This window comes from Cebidichthys violaceus, unplaced genomic scaffold (genome assembly GCF_023349555.1).
Source record: "Cebidichthys violaceus isolate CVI_PGR_0920_01 unplaced genomic scaffold, fCebVio1.0.p SCAF_100, whole genome shotgun sequence".
Taxonomy (NCBI): domain Eukaryota; kingdom Metazoa; phylum Chordata; class Actinopteri; order Perciformes; family Stichaeidae; genus Cebidichthys; species Cebidichthys violaceus.
This window is the reverse complement of record NW_027176264.1, coordinates 69969-87468: the sequence shown is the minus strand read 5'-3', so window position 1 is coordinate 87468 and position 17500 is coordinate 69969. Positions and strand designations below refer to the sequence as shown.

The 17500-nt window shown below is 45.8% G+C and overlaps 1 protein-coding gene across 1 annotated transcript in view; it reads left to right on the top strand.

Annotated features, from left to right (window-relative positions):
• Positions 1 to 17500, top strand: part of LOC137886273 (unconventional myosin-IXAa-like) — a 79072-nt gene that overhangs the window by 12556 nt on the left and 49016 nt on the right. The window contains 3 exon segments of the mRNA XM_068728669.1: positions 16900 to 17110; positions 17112 to 17255; positions 17257 to 17499. Of these exon segments, the coding sequence (XP_068584770.1) occupies positions 16967 to 17110; positions 17112 to 17255; positions 17257 to 17499 (531 nt within the window). The 5' untranslated portion in view covers positions 16900 to 16966.

The following is a 17500-nucleotide window of genomic DNA, read 5'->3' as shown; positions in this document are numbered from 1 at the left end:
ACAGGAAATGTATGTGCGATGATAAGAAATGTGTGTAAGTGACAACATTAAAATTGCACTCAGTCAGCAGTTTATTAGGTGTTACTTTAGCTAAAACAAATACAACAACAAATCCAACCTTAAAGGATATGGCAGTTTCTGTTAGACCATTTTGAGAGGGGTTTCTATTGTTGATATAATAGTGCAGAGGTTGAAGGAGGCTTTTCAGATCCTAGAGGATGGATGGATGGATGGCAGCATAGGAAACACTGTCTTGAAGGCCCCACGGTTGAGCCGATGACTCTCCTCATTTAAAGACCGCCGCAAAGCAGAAAGCATTAACAAACCGGACCCGACGTCTTCGTCCGTTGCTCGTACACGTCCGTCGTTGATGTGAAGTTTCACCGCGTCTTCATCACCGGTTGTTGTTGTTGCTGCAGCAGCTCTTTGTGACGCACTCTGTGGCCGGCTTCATCTTTCGTTGAAGTGTGTTGAAGGTGGTGAGAGTTTGTGGTCGGACTTTAAAGGAAGCGGAAAGAGCTCAAGTCTCTCTTTGTCACTCAACCGTCGTTTTGATACGGTGAGTTTAAACACTTGTTTGTCTCGTCTTTTCTTGGCTTGCTCTGTCTCTCTCAATTGACCCTTCGCTAAGTCCCGCCCCTCGAAAGCAGACCGGCCAATCATAGCGTGGCATCGGCTCTGCTCCACAGCTTTAGATATATACGTTCCTAAAGCCTTACGGTTCTACGTAAAAACCATCCTAACATCGTTAACTAGCGTTAACACTCCCGTGCTATGCTAGCTGCTGAAGGTATACTGAAGGTACACTCACGCTGCGCTTGCGTTTCAGTGATTGTAACGGTGAATAAAGACCCGGCTTTACAGGAACAGCGTTGTTCTTTGACACCGTGATCTTTATCTTTATCTTTCTCAACCCGTTTCCACTGCTGAATCAGTTCGACATCCTGGATTACGTCCTTAACACGCATATTAGAGACCCTTCTGTCTGCTCTCTGAAATAGCTTTTAAAAAAGAAATGTAACACTGCAGTTAGTGACAGTGTGGGCTCCACGGTAGCTCTGACAGCTTGACGGAGTAGCGGCGAGGGGCGGGGCTTAACAAAGGAGTCCATTCAGTACAAAAACAGTCATGTGATGGCGTGGGTGGAAGAGGAGTTCACGCATTTACATTTGAACATGTTTTCTCTTGCATTTCATCACCTTTACTGACGGTAGACTTCCTCTGTTCTGTTATGCTGCTTGTTCCACATGAGCAAAGCGTGTCAGTTCCCCGAGAGGGCCGTCATGGCGGAGCAGGCTTCCTCTCCATTACCCCGTCGCATCGGTGTTTTGATTTATTGATGGGCATGGTATCGTCTCTTCTGCTGCCGGGGAGGATTCACACACGTGTCTTCTGTATTATTCATTCCTGCGTGGTCACGCGTGTGAAAATTCGCTGCGAGTGTGTATTTCTATGTGTATGATTTCATGTTAATGGCTGAGAGGACATGGTTATATGATGACGATGATGAGGATGGTTGTGGTCTGTGTGTGTGTGTGTGTGTGTGTGTGTGTGTGTGTGTGTGTGTGTGTGGCTACCTTCGGTCCCACCCTGTTTTGTTTTTAAGCGTGCCCTGAGGCTTGTCCTTGTGGGAGATGTGTTTGGCCTATTGGCTGCATTCTTGGGACTAAATGGAGTGTACCTAACCCACGTCATTGATATCCCCCCACACACACACACACACACACACACACACACACACACACACACACTCGCTGACATACACACTCGCACAAAAGCAAGCGTCTTCCCTCAGGGCCCTCTGAGCAGGAAGCAGACTGGTGGCCAACTCTGCAGACGGACCCTCAGTAAAGCGTCATCACCAATGTGACGCGTCTAAATGTTAATCAGAAATAGCTGTTGGCCATGAAGCCTCATTACCGTAGTGAACGTATACTTGAGCATCTCTGACATCATCCAGCGGGATTTGGCAAGAGCAGCTGAAGAATTTGACACCATTTTTGTATTTTTTTTTTATTTGTCCCTTTCCCTTCACTGCCTCTTCTCTTTTGAACACTTTTTATTTTTGTTCCCAAAACTCAACAGTTCTTTGGTACACTAATGATTTTTGATAAAGCAAAAGAAGACCAAACTTCTAAAACGTTAAAGTCTCATGTCCTGAACGGTAAATATCAAGCTACAGCCGGCGGCTAGTTAGCTTAGCTTAGCATAAAGCTGGAAGCAGCTAGCTTGGCTCCGTCCAAAAAGGTAACTAAATCGTACTACCAGTATATCTTATTTGTTTAATCCGTACAGACACCGGATGATGTTTCCATTAAACTCCCATCAAGGAAGCAAATCATTCTCAACATTTTGAACTGTTCCTTTTAGAAAACGAAGCCAAACTTATCAAACGTGGGAGCCGCAAAAGATCTCGGCAAAATTATAATTAAAACAATTAGAAGGGTGTGAATATGAAAAAGCCTTGATGCCAGATTTCAGAACTTGACAGTATTTGATATTCAATGTTGCGTCATTTCATTTGGTTCCAAAGAGGTTTCGTCACACACTAATCCCAAAGCTATTTTGTCGTCAGAGGACATAATCTGAGGATATTGTGCATTTAAACGCCTCACGAATCCTACCTGAGGTGTAAGCGAGTAACTGTAACCAGCGCCGCTGATCTCGTTGAGGTAAGACCTTGATTTATGACCCTATTTGGAGTTGTCTTTGCCAAGGAGCCTTTTGTGTCCCCCCCTCTTAGCCTCCGGGGTGAGAACTGAACACCGTCTCTGCAGCCATTTCATCCATTTCTCAATGATGAGGCGCGGTGGAGCGTTCAGTGCCAGAGGTCTTCGCTTAATAACATAATCAGTTGACCGCAAAGAGAAGATGAGAATCTCTATCGGCTCCACGTTCGGCTGCCAGCTGTATTCCTGCTGCTGCCCTTAAACTGTAGTAGTTCAGGACATATATTGGTTATAGAATTAACTCCCGAGCATCAGGGACGGGTCAATTTCACCTTTTTCCCTTCTTTTTTTTTCCAGAGAGAGTTGTTTACTTGTCAAACAGCTCATTGAATTGCATACTTTCTGCTCATGAAAGTAAATTGTGACATTTCGGTCGCCTAAAAATGTCTTGTTCAGCGTCTTGTTTCACTTCCGGTTGCAAAATTCAAGGCCAAGGCCCAATTGCCAAACTCGACGCGTCAAAACCAGAAGTCCACAGACCAACATGGTGACGTCACGGTGACTAGGTCCGCTTCCTATTGACAGTGCACTATTGTGTTGGAGAGTGAGGCCCAGATTTCGGCAACGGTAGGCATGGATAGTCGAGCCGAGCTGTGAGAATCAACATCCGCTCAATGTGGATGTTGATTCTGAAGCATTTTTGTAAACTTCGGTCCTTCAGTGTGCACATTATGCCTTGTTGTCTTTGACATCTTAACTAAAGCCTCAGTTTGTTTCTCCTCAAAGTCTCAGTTGGAGGCGGCCCGTGAGCCGTAATGAAGGGTTGAACCAGTCCTGCAGAGCACCGTCATTACCTGGCGTTGCACCACAGCCTCAGTGCTCAGATCTGCACTTGACAGTTGTCTCTCTTCTGCTTGTCCCGCCCCCCATCCCCCATCTGTCTGACCTGCTCAGAGCACTGCATTGGCAGAGACAACAGTGCAGCTTGTCAGGGAGGCTTGTGGGTAATTTAGGCCGTCCTGCAGGTTCAGACTCTCGGGTTTCTCACGATATTAAAATGTCCAGCGCTCACGCAGATCAGAAACAGTGAATTATCAGAAGATATATATATATTTTTTTTACATTTTTTTTTATTTTTGCTGGTCTGCATATTGAAACTGATCACCACAGGAAATGATTCATGAGAGCAAAAACAATGCAGAGATCTCTGTGGCTTAAAAAGTCTGAGGTGGAAGTGAAAGCAACCACAGTGCCGCATTTTCCCCTTCGCCTCTTATCGTGTCATGTTTCAACAGAACGAAAAGAGGACCTTGAAGCATCTTCCTCTTTCCCTAATTAGAGACTCATTTCCTTTTGGATTTCAGGGTAAGAGGGAGGTGCGCTGATGCAGCCGAATGAAAACTGAGAAGTAAGATAAACTTCAACCATCGAGAGAGAGAGAGAGAGAGAGAGAGAGAGAGAGAGAGAGAGAGAGAGCGGTAGAGCAAGGGAGCAAGTGAATGTACGGCAGAAAAGCCCTCACACTGTTATTGTGTCTCCAGCCTGGTTGAATTTGCTGAAACACAAGGTGTGGCACACACACACACACACACACACACACACAATAGGTGGGGTTGAGACAAACAATGCAGGCTTTTCGTCCGGAAAACAAATCAAAATGTCAAACGGCGTTACTTGGAAACGGTGGAACCATTTAACCACCTACAGATAGCAGTTTCCCTGAGTGAAACGCCTCCTTTCCTACACAACGTCTCCATGTGTGGCTGAGAGCTCTTCCACTTCAGAGTGAAGTGTTTAAGAGCCTTGTAACGGAGTTAGTCAGAGCTCAAACATTGTGTTTTTTTGTTCTGTTGGATGAAGCTTCTAGTCCTTCAGTGAATGCGTTGGACATCCAAGAATATTTGGACTAATGTGAACTTTTAAGTAAGTTGTGTTGTTCTCTGTTAGGGAACAATATTAATTCCAGCCCTCATCAACTGAGAGTTGGATGATCATCATACCCACCTTGTTTCGTAAAAATGCTCTTTAAATGACTGTATGTGTTTCACTGAAATGGACCTTAAAGACCTTCGTCTTTGCTGACCACGGAGAACATAGCGGCTCCTCTTCCCGTCACTTAAGTGACGCCACTCCTTAGCAACCACGTTGCCAAGGTTGGCCTCTCGTGACTCACTGTGACTGGAATCAACCCCCGGAGCCTCTTGTCTTCTTCATCTGTTGTTTCCTGTCAAGGCCACGATGTGCTTTCACATCTGTACCACCACGCTTTATGTACTGTATGTACGTCCTTCCTTTTCCATAGGATCGTTTTGTCTCTTTGCTATCGGCAGTTATCCTGAAAAGACTACGACCAACCAATCATCAAGGACAATCGATCCACTTATCTACCAGTAGTGTGTGTGTGTGTGTGTGTGTGTGGCTACTGCCACGTATGGCTTGTTCAGCTGTTCAGTAGTATTGCACAACCATGGATTACCTTTGGAACAATGATACATATTTGAAATCTATTTCTTATAAAGTTTGTTTTTTTTAAATTCTATTTTCCTCAACAAAAACAAAAACCCTGGATGAACGTCAATACGCCGTAGCCTCCGCCGTAGCCTACTAGTCGCTAACGTTTGCGGCTGTAAAACGGTGGATAAATTGCCTGAGTGTCACGACTCACACAAAAAGGACTTGTTTCACTATCCAGTCTTGACCAATTTGATCCAATAGCATTTGGAAAGTGTAGAAGAGCTGCACGATTGAATTATTCTATCCCCTTTCAAAATTAGCATAAAGCTAACCAGAAGTTAGCTGGCTAACTAACAGTAGCGCGGAGCTAACAAGAAGTGTTGTACATTTTGTTCTGGGTATATTAAGGCAAACAATAAATAATAAACGTGTGATTAATGTTCGGGAAGGATTGTAACCGTACAGGAGTTACTCCTTCATACAGGAGTTGTCTCCTGTATGTACAGGAGTTACTCCTTCATACAGGAGTTGTCTCCTGTATGAAGCCCAGAGGCTGAGTCCGTCCACCTCCCTGATGTCCACACGCTTACTTTTTTGGCTCGCTACATAAAGACACAGTACTTCCTGGACCGCCTTGTGCTTTCTTAAGATCTAAAAAAAAAAAAAAAATGATCAAAGAGAGTAAAAAGCCAGAGAAAGACGGTGAGGAAATGGAGGCTTGCGCTCCAACAGACGGCACGTCATTTTAGATTCCTGTAAATCTGCAGAAAGTTTGAGAGCCGCTGTCAAAGGCAGAGTCCAAAATGTGGGTTGCAAGCACGCGATTCAACGTCCCATCTGCTGATTGTCAAATACCATGCCTTGTTTAAAAGACATGTCTCTGGTGATTCTTGTGGCACCCTTGTTTTGCTTGTCTTTGCCTTTTTCTGGCTGAGCGGCGACCAGTGTCGTGTTTCAGACCTCTTCATCTCAAAGAAGGCTCCGTCCGCAAAGGACTGCAACTGCTTTTGTGTATTTTCACACACGCAAACACTCGCAATCAAACAAATGCAACAATCGCTTTAAGTGTCATGACTTTGCGTCTATAAAGAGCTCCTGCAGAACTGCATTCAGCGAACGTCACGAAAGTCTTTTTAGGAGCCAAGTTTGTGCATCAGCATCAAAAAGCGTAAATCTCCTGTTCTCCTTAGATACTCGCGCACGCATCCTGCCGGTCGTGGCATGTTTGGTTCTTCCTGGTCCGGCGCTGTGAGGGCCATTATTAGGGCCAGACTTGCTTTTGCTTTGATCTCGCCATTCGTTACAGAACGGAAATTATGCATGAGCAACTGTCAGTCCGCAAGCATTACTCAGCCTGAGCCCCTTTAAGTATGATTGGAAAGAAAGAAAGAAAAACCCAACAGTTTTAAGTTAAAAGAGGATTGGATCCTTTTGTGGGCGTTTAGTTTAGTCCTGACATTTTACATCTCAGACCTTCATCATAACAAGAGCAGCTCAGAGTGAGCCATGCATTGTTTCCCATCTTTATATTTACTCTCAATTTGATGGAAATGTATAACGTCGACGTTAAATAATTTGGCCTAACCTCCTCCGCCCTCTTGACATTTAGAGCTCTGCAGTTTGAAATGAAAATCTGAGTTTATCTCTGCATTGATTATTTAAAAAAATGAAAAAAATGTGGACATCTAATGCACGAAACGGAGAGGCGGGTATCGATCGTCGTCCCGCAGACACAAATCCCAGCATAGAGCTGCGGGACCGACGGGAAACCGAGGTGGGAACCGGAGGATCAATGAGGATGATGGAGCCATTAGTGACATAACGTGACCCCGTCCATGTTTGGTTGGTTTTTGGTAGCATTGTTTGAAAAGTAGGGACTGTTGACGTTGGTGGAGCTGTGCGGCGGTTAAAGTCAGAGCTGACGGTACCTCTGTGCTCGTTCTGTTGACATTTCAGACCTAGGATTCCTCACTCCTGTTGATACGGGCCCGTGCTTCTTTAAGTGCGTCTGTTGATCCTGCCCGCCCCTCTCAAATTCGACTCTTTCATTTTCCACAGCTCTGCGGTGTCCAGTAGTTACTCAGCAATAGCCCCTCTGGATAAAGTTCAGCTGACCGCGCCTTTTAGAGCCAAATCTGCGGTTCAGATCGTCTCTTATTCTGGAGCGCAGGTCCCGGGGCGAAGCTGCTGTAATGCAAACACACTCGGGGGTGTTTCTGTTGGACTCGCTCAGGTTGCGGGAGAGAAATGTAGGACAGACTTGTCCTCGGCTCAGACTCGCATGCGCTTTTATTCTGCGCAGTAACTGCAAGAAGAGGGCTCGAGTTTTCGGTGTAATTTACACGAAAGCTCGGTAGAGATGCTCCGATTGCAATTTTCCCGCCAATTTGTATTGTTCCAAATTCAAGGCTCCACCATCCATCCACTGATTTTGGGAATGATTTACAATATAATAAGTGTTAAGTTCACTCCACTGATTCATTTGGACTTTAGGTTTATGTCTTCTTCACTCTCGCTGAAGAACTTCCACATCAGAGACATGTTGGACTTTTCTAAACTTGGTAAAATGTTCACATTTTGCTTAAAATGTTGAAACTAAATCTGTTTGTATCGATCACAATATTTATTGTTGCACAGAATTTGGAAAAAGTAAGGATGTTGCGCATGTTTTTGACCCAAATGTTCAAGGTTATTATTTTACATGTCCACACTTGTGGACAACAACTCTTGGTTGCATTGCCATGGAAGTTCATATCTCTGGTTTATGTCACTAGATTCCTAAACTGATGACATTCTCATCAGCCTCAGCTGTACTTTGTGTTCATTGCTAATTAGCAAACGTTAGCATGCTGAGCATAGATGGCGGTGGTGTACATTGCACGTTAGCACGCTGACGTTAGCATAGAGCTCACTGCTGTGCCTATAAGTACAGCTCACAGAGCTGCTAGCATGGCTGTAGTCCTGTTATAAAACTGTCAGACAAGTCTTTGAATCAATATCTCTGAGTGGAAACTAATTCAGAATAAACATTTGTTCTCTGCGCAGTAACGCATGATGCTGCTACAATATGATTCAGCAAACACTGCTGAAGCACAAAGTCGACGGCACACAAAACCCCTCTTTCAGCTGCTCTACTCTCAATCCTTTAACATCATTGTCTTCATCCATAATTTGTTCACGCTCTAACCAACAAGCTCGTTTAAACACTCGAGCACAACATCCATGTTTGGTCTGAAAGCGACACGTTAACGTTGGAGTGGTCACGTTGGGTAACATAATGCACCACCCAGACCGTCTGTCTCTCTCAGGCTCACTTCCTGTTGGTCGTGTTCAGGCTAAACCTCAGGCAGAAGGCCTGCGGGACACGCCCCCCCCCCCCCCCAACCCTGCAGGCGAGGTCGGCATTTTCTCTCCCTGCACACAGGCTCGGATCAATAACCACTCGCTGTTCATCACTTATAGAGTCATCTGTGTCCCCCGGGGGTTGGTTAGCTGCTGCATCCTGAGGAAGAATAGAAAGCCCAGATAGAACTCACTCTTTTGTGTGTGCAGCGCAGTTTACTCACATTCATAAGATGATATATAAATGTGCGACACCAAAATAATTCTAAGATTAAATTCACATGAATTTTAAGGGGAACATATTGTGCTCATATACATGTTAATACTTGTATTTTGGGTTTTTACTAGAACATGTTTAAATGCTTTAATTATCAAAAAACACATTATTCTTCTCATCCTGTCAGTCTAAACATAAAGTTTTTAATATTATTCGGACAATATCATGGTTGTGGCACATAAGGGGGGGGGGGGGCGGTGACATTTTGGTCAGCGGAGACGTCTCAAATGATGAAAACTATTCAAAATAAAATCTATTTAATCATGAATAAAATGACAGAAAAGAGCAAAAAAAGAACTATTAGGAATTCAAGAAAACATTTTGTGCTAAAAGGGCGGTTCTACATTTTAAATTCAACCTACAGCTCTGTAGAACTATGTGAAGAATGTCTTTTAAAAGAGATATTTTGTTTTGAAACGAGCCAAATGTCTTTTATGGCCCACAAATGTTTTAGCTCCGTCTTAATTGTTGCCATCAAGGATTTAGTGTTTGCGGCTTCATTCTGCCGTCCTTAAACGGCCGACAAACACCATTAATGCTGCTGTAACTACTGCTGGCTCTGCTGCTCGCTATGACTCGTGAAAAAGAAGGATTTAAAAGGGAAAGGAAGACGGAAAACAAAAAAAACCTCTCCCCATTCTGACCGTCCACTGAAGACAGCGTCACAATGATGCAACACACAACACAGAAAACACAACAATATCACATAAGATACAAGATGCACATGCTAATAAGTGATTACAATCAGCAGAGATGATGTCTGATTGTAGTGAGGGGTCTTCTGGGGGGGGGGGGGGGGGTCTTTAATCAATACAGCTCCCCACTGTGTGTGTGTGTGTGTGTGTGTGTGTGTGTGTGTGTGTGTGTTAGGAGTAGAGTGGAGCAGGTCGAGGTGATGTCATCTCCCATTGGGGAGTGTAATAGTGCAGAGGGTGGATGGGGAAGTGGCTCTGCATCATGCCTTTAACACACACACACACACACACACACACACACACACACACACACACACACACACACACACACAGTATTGGCCTCCTGAGGGGACCCGTGTAGGGTGTGTGTACCCACATGACGGCATGTAAAGACATAAATAAACCATTTCAGCAATGGCTGACGATAACGTTCACGATAACAGGACCTCTTGGCCGCGCTGCTCTTGAACCTCGGTACTTCGGTAAGTTTGATTTTGATCGCAGGCTAGCGTTGCACCGATTTCATTCTTTGGCTTACAGCCACAGACACGCAGCTTACTGTGTTACTTTTTATCGTCACGGTGATCCTCTCATGACGCCAAGCAGCCACGAGAACGCCTCCAGACGCGGAGCGATGCCGAAAGTGCGAAGGAATTGGACGTCACAGCGGTGGTTTGTGGTCATTATATCACGGATATGAGCCAATCAGATCGCTTGATTTGAGCCACCAGTTTTAACTCTGCATTTTTTTTTCTTTTTTACGTATTCACACACACACACACACACACACACACACACACACACACACACACGTTTCACTGAATGACTCTACACTCTGTCTCAGTGTGCGCGACTTTCAGGCAGATGTTTGTGTGTGTGTGTGTGTGTGTGTGTGTGTGTGTGGGCTCAGTTCCTGTGAGCTCTGCTGGCCTGCTGGAATTCAGGAATTCACACACACACACACACACACACACACACACACACACACACACACACACACACACACACACACACACAAGGCATTTATTATTTGGCTTCTTTTTTTTTTTTCTTTAACTTTCCAGGGAAAGTTGCCTGAACACATTCTCTCTGTTTTCCAGTAACGCTGAGTGTCACATTCACACTTACAGTAGTAAACGCTGCAGTAGAGGCTCAGTCTGAAGGGCTCAGTGTGCCTCGAACGACGCAGGTCGTCCGACCACGTCTGAAGGTTCCAGAGGGACATAGAGCCTTCATAGAGCCTCGGCGAGGGGCTGGATGAAGCTAGCAGCTCTCACGTCAGGACGATCCCTCCTCAGAGACGACGATGAAGCGCCCCGCTGTTCACCTGAGAGGTATCGGATGTAATTCCTTTGAAGAAGCAGAAAAAATAAAAATCCTGCATGCTTTCGTGGACTCCACACAACCCGGCCAATCGCTGCCTCAAGTTGGATTGTCAGTTTCAGAAAGTTTCTGTTTTAGAGGGGCGTGTTTGACGATCCGACAAGCGCTTTGTTTAAAGAACACAGAAGCTCTTTGGCAGCTCCGCTGGAAGAGTTTTGGGGGATTTTGTATGTTCATAAAGGGCACTTCAGCTGTAGATACTGAAGGTTACAGATGTACAGGTTTGTGTGGAAAAACACTGTTCAGGAACCCCCCCAAAAAAACAACCAACTGATTTTAGTTTGACAAGAATGAATGTTCATGAGAAGAAGTCTACACCTACTGTACAGATACGGCTTCTTTCATCTTTGCTTTTTAATTAGAAGATTCACGAATATGTCGGTGTTTGATTTTAAATAAAACCAAAAAAAAAAAACCACACATTTTGTACACAAAAGCAAAACCAAATGAGACAAAATTCCAGGTGACTTCTCGTCCTCCATAACACCAGCTGCATGCAAATCACACACACACACACACACACACACACACACACACACACACACACACACACACACACCTTCTTAGTTTTGAACTCCGGGACCGTTGGTGAGATGTGTGAGCACAAGGTGTGGTGTTCGTCTGAGCCGGCGCTTTGGTGTGTGTGTGTGTGTGTGTGTGTGTGTGTGTGTGTGTGTGTGTGTGTGTGTGGCGTAAGCATCAGGACCTACTGTAGCTCACCAGCAGCCACGAGTGAGGAGTAAACCCACAGAGAGTTTGAAATATGCCTGTAATCTTTTAATGATCTTCTCTGATGAGTGATCAGGGGCGTGTGTGTATGTGTGTGTGTGTGTGTGTGTGTGTGTGTGAGTGTGAGCGAGTGTGTGTGTGTGTGTGTGTGTGTGTGTGTGTGTGTAGGTAGAGAGGAATAACTGTGTATGAGTCACCGTTCAAATAAACTTAATAGTAGCTTCTCTACTAATACAATCATCTTTAGTGTAATGAGTGCAGAAAAAAAACACACACCTTCTGTGTTAAGAGATTAAAAGTGAAGTGAACTTGTGTGTGTGTGTGTGTGTGTGTGTGTGTGTGAGCGCTGTGGAGGAATGCTGAGGTTTGGTGTTTATTGCTCTTATGCTGGTGAGAAGCGACTGTGGGAGAGGAGGGGGTGTTACCGTTTTGCCAGACAGACTCTTGAAGACCTGCAGGACGAGTTGAGCTTCTCATCTGTGTTTAATGTCTTGGATTCGTGCCGCCGGTCCCTGGCAGCTTTCTCCTTCACGAGATCCTAAAGATCCCCCCCGTCTCCTCTAATGCAGTCGTAACGGAGGCCGAGTAATTTACTGCATGTTTAGCAGGGGTTTTGTTGGGGTTTTTTTTCATTCTCTCTCTGTGTGCCAAAGAACGATCCGGAGATGTAAAAAAAAAAAAGATGAGAAACACACCTCTTCATCTCAGAGGGCTGAGAGACAAAAGTGTGGAGAGATGTTCATGACTCACAAAATAAGTCTGAAGTCTTAAAGCCCCTTTTATTAAGATTTCCAGGAACTACTAAAACACTGCTGTCTAGTGTTGTAGTGGACAAGAGCCTCCAAAGCAACAAAGGCATATTTACAGTGTAAGTGTAGTGAAGTGGGAGGAGACAGACGGTCAACTGTCAAATCCAAAAAAGACATTTAAAGACATCGCCTTGGGCATTGATGGCCAATTTTTTTTCTTTTTTGTCACTTTCTGACATTTAAGACCATAATCAACACTTAAAGGGACAGCGTGTAGGATCTGGTGGCATTAAAGTGTAAACTGAATACCCCTCCGTTTCCAAAGCTGCCGAATGCAAAGCCAAGGCCATCGCCGTAATAACACTACTAAAGGAGCAACAAAAGTCAGACGGCGGCTGGCGGCCGGCACCACGGTTTTGCCACTCGGCCAAGACTAGTGCAGTTTCACAAGCATGTTGGAGAACGACGGTGGCCTTCAGCTGAGAGGCTCTCTGTAGTGCCGTTGTTTTGTTTGTCCGTTCTGGGCTGCTGTAGAAACATGGCGGTGCAGCATGGTGGCCTTCCTCCGTCGGACTCTTTCTCTTTAAATATCAACGCCTCTCCTTTTTAAAGAGGCTCTGTTTTGTAACGCTATAGCGCCCGAGCGATGGCCCTGAACGGCCGTGACCCGGCGCCGAACCCGTCGCTGTCATCGGGACATTAGTCCTCCACTCTTTCAGTCTCTCTTCAACTCAAAGCAGCAGCTCATTCCTCCACCTCGTCGGCTCACGGCGTTTACCTCCACAACGCTGTCAGCGCCTCACATCGGACCGTGGCAAAAACAAGACGTAGCGGACGTTTAGCCTCCTCCACTTCACCGCCTCTCCGTTGTTTGTCCTCTTTCTTCTCTTCTTGTCTCCTCCCTTCCTCGCTGGCTGATTTCCATCACTTTCCATCTTCGTCCATCATCATCATCATCATCATCGTCGTCGTCAGAACTCCGTGGCTGTAAAATGCTGAACTGCACAGCATTACGGTTGCGTCTTCCCGTTGTTCTTCGTCCGGTTCCTGCCTGAATGACCTCACCGCATGCAGCTGTTCAAGGAAATGCCAGCAAATGTTTTTTTTAGCCTTCCAGCTGATGTTTTGCTGCCGTCGCTGGTTCATAACCTCTCAGCAGACAGTTGAGTGGAGGTTTGACTTGAGTCTCAAATTAACTCCTCGCTTTTGAGGCAACAAGGAGGGCCAGGGAAGAATTAAACTTGCTGTATATCCATTGGGGGGGGGGGGGGGACACGTCATTACCCGAAGTAGGGATTTGGATTGCCCTCCTATTCTTTAAACTGGTAATCCGCAATATCCTTTTATTTTGGTGACATCTGGGGTGTTTATGAATGGTATTTCCCAGAGATCATTGGTGCATCAGAGGGATTACTGTACTGAAATGTATTTTTTCTTTTATTTTTATGTTGATAAAATCTTTTCTACCCAAGTATTATTACAAACAAGCCAAAAAAGCTCGGAAATATATAAATACAACGACCAAAAAAAGCTTTGCAGACACCATCTGTTTAGAAAGTCTCTTGTTTTATATCAGGACAAGGGTAAAAAAAACAACTAATTGCATATTCATATTGTGTGGATCTCTCGTGTGTTTGTACTGAATTGTAAGTTCCCTTTGGTTCCTACATTTAACTACTAAATTTATAAGTAAGTCTGCATAACTTTGTTGATACAAGCTCAGTTTTCAGGGAAGATTTGCTTAGACCAACTGTGATTTTTATTGTTTTATACATGATATTCCCTGGGTTAAAGTAGTATATATATATATATATATATATATTATTCTTTAGGTATTTAAGATATATGCAGTTGGTACTTAATACTCATTGAAACTCTCTCTCTCTCTCTCTCTCTCTCTCTCTCTCTCTCTCTCCCATGCTATTGTATCTTTCCCCCCTATAGCGGCTAACGTTTTAGTGGTGACACAAGGACATGACGACTACACTCATAAGTCAGTTGTCAGTTTACATTTGTTTATTTGTTTGCTCATCAATCAATCAACCCAGTGTGTACATTACCTCACATACTAACAGATTTTGATCTGCAGTCTGGGACATTCACCCGAGTGGCTTTGCTTCAGTGTCGTTTCGTTCATTTGTTGTGTTCTTGTTTTTGTACAAGCTCCAGAAATGCTCATAGGGAGCCCCCCCCCCCCCCCCCCCCCCCCCCCCCCCCCCCCACCACCACCACACAGCATGAAAGGACCGTGAACACTGACTGTAGTTACGTTTCTGCATAACAGACTTGATACTGCGACCTGTTCTCCGTTTGAACAGCTCGTTAGTGTCTCAACAAGCGACCGCATCAGTCGTGGGACGTTGTTTTGGATCTTGTGTACTTTTTTCTCTCTCCGTCGTCTCTGCTTCGTCTTTCATCCCTCACAGTTCACCTCTTTGTTTCTTACAGACGCCCAGCTGGTTATTTCCTCTCTCGCTCTCTTGCTCTCTTGTTCTCTTGCTCTCTCTCTGTCTCGCTCCCTCTCCCTCTCTCTATCTCTCTCTCTCCCTCTCTCCCTCTCTCGCTCTATTGCTCTCTCTCTCTCTCTCTCTGTCCCTCTCTCCCTCTCTCTCTCACTCTCTCGCTCTAATGCTCTCTGTCTCCCTCTCTCTCTGTCTATCTCTCTCTCTCTCTCTCTTGCTCTCTCTCGCCCTCTCTCTCTCTCTCTCGCTCTCTTGCTCTCCCTCTCTCTTCCTCTCTCTCCCTCCCTCTCTCTCTCTCTCTCTCTCTCTCCCTCCCTCCCTCTCTCTTTTGCTCTCTCTCTTTCTCTGTGTCTCTCTCTCTCTCTCCCTCTCTCCCTCTCTCTCTCTCTCTCTCTCCCTCCCTCCCTCTCTCTCTCTCTCTCTCTCTCTCTCTCTCTCTCTCTCTCTCTCTCCCTCCCTCCCTCTCTCTTTCTCTCTCTCTCTCTCTCTCTCCCTCTCTCCCTCTCTCCCTCCCTCCCTCCCTCTCTCTGTCTGGTGGTGGTGGGCTGCAAGCAGCAGACTGCTGTAGGTGGTCAGGATCCCTGCAGACAGCAGGAGGGAGAGGAGGGTCTGTCTGGGGCACTCAAAGGACGGCTGGCTCGTCCTCTCCCTTCTCTCTCTGCCTCTATCTGTCTAGTGCACTCAGCTGAGGCAGCCATTAAAGTAAATTAAAAGTCATCCGGCAAGAGCTATTTAAAAAATGTGAGCAGGAGTCAGAGCCAAAGAGGACAGTGGTACATGTTTTAATCATAATAATAACCTCACTTTAGTGAAGACGCTGTTTGTTATCTCATTTTTAATGCTTTGTGCTTCCCAAAAAAAAAACACGTCTGTGCAAACAGAACTTGAATGGAGAATCCATTTAAAGAAGAAAACAGGTAGAAATGTGATGCGTGTTTTTGTTTGCGTTGAAAGTGAATCTCCAGAACATAGTCTGAGAGAAAAAGAAGCATAACAGAAACAGCGTGAGGGAGACGAAGAAGAGCGGGGATCAGTAGAGCGTTCACAGCGGTGGTCTTTGTTTCACCGGGCCTTTGATTTGAGTTCTGGTTTTGACATTTTGGGATAGACCTTTAGCGATTCATGTCCATCATCTGGTTGTTGCTTTTCTGCATTTAGTTATGATGCGTGTGGAAATTCTCTGTAATTATTTAGTTTAAGAGATTAAATTTGCTGAATTAAAAAAAATGTCATCCAAAAATGTGATTATATGTACTGTAAATAAGGACATTTGACCTACTCAATTAAAATGATGTTTAGACAGCTTAATGCTGCAAAGACTCATCTGCATATTAAGGGTGTTAAATAGTTACTTTAGTTTAATTGCTACACACAGTTCACCAGTGTCATGTAGTTAGTTTGATCTCATAATCATCAACGTATTTAACCGTAATTTACCGTTTATCTTTTTTTTCACACGTCACATTTGAGCCTTTGTAGTCTGTGAAACTGGAAGTTGTGTGTGTGTGTGAGAGAGTGTGTGTGAGAGAGTGTGAGTGAGAGAGTGTGAGTGAGAGAGTGGAGTGCTGTGTTCACTATCAACAGGGAAGTGGTGAATTAAACCATTGTGCTCTCATTACAGCCACTTTTGTGTGGAAGGTGGCAGCTGTTAATCTTGGCACACGGCTAGAGCCCTTGGATTATCACATGAGCGCACACACACACACACACACACACACACACACACACACACACACACACACACACACACACACACACACACACACACACGCAGGGTTTGTGGCTCTGATAAGCTGGCGGGTAGCCTTTAAATTCATGAGGCAGCTACTGTTCCTCATTGTTTTGAATAGCTATCGGTTCCCGTCTCCCTCTTTGACTCGGCCTCATGCTGCTCTTTTGTGGCGTTCGTGATAGTGGACCCCTTTACGATCCAAAACAGAAAGCCTATTGAGTCGCCCAACTCTGTCATGAGACGGATGAAATCGCCATGACTCTCCTGACCCTGTTGTGACTCAGTGTACTGGAAAAGCCCGAGGACATGAACCGATGTCTGAAACCATTCATTCCTCCTTTGAAGCCTTGTTTGTCGTGTTGCCGTTTCCACCATGTTTGACCTCTTCCATCTCTGTCCTCCTCCAGTTGGGATGTCCTGAGTCTGTCCTCCGGGCCCAGAGAGCGGTGTGCTGATGGGACCTGCTGCGCCACCATGAGTTTACAAGATGGCGGCTGCAGCTACGCCAGCAGCGCCAACATGGCCACCGCTTGTGGCAGCATGCGGCGGCGCCTGGAGGACCAGGAGTTCGCCCTGCGCGTCTACCCGGGCTCCCTGGCTGAGGGCACCATCTACTGCCCCCGTCAGCTCCCGCAAGAACACCACAGCCGCCGAAGCCATCGAGTGCCTCATCGAACGGTTGCGCCTGGATCGCACCAAATGCTACGTGTTGGCCGAGGTGAAGGAGTTCGGCGGGGAGGAATGGATCCTGAACCCCGGCGACTGCCCCCGTTCAGCGGATGATGCTGTGGCCGCGGAGCGCCCTGGAGAACCGCAGCGGCCTGGGCAGCGGCGACGACTACCGCTTCCTCCTGCGGGAGAAGAACCTGGACGGATCTATTCACTATGGCGGCAGCCTGCAGATGTGGCTGCGGGTGACCGAGGAGCGTCGGCGCATGGTGGAACGGGGTTTCCTCCCCCAGCCTGCAGGGAGCGACCCGCCGTCCGACCTCTGCGCTCTCCCGGAAC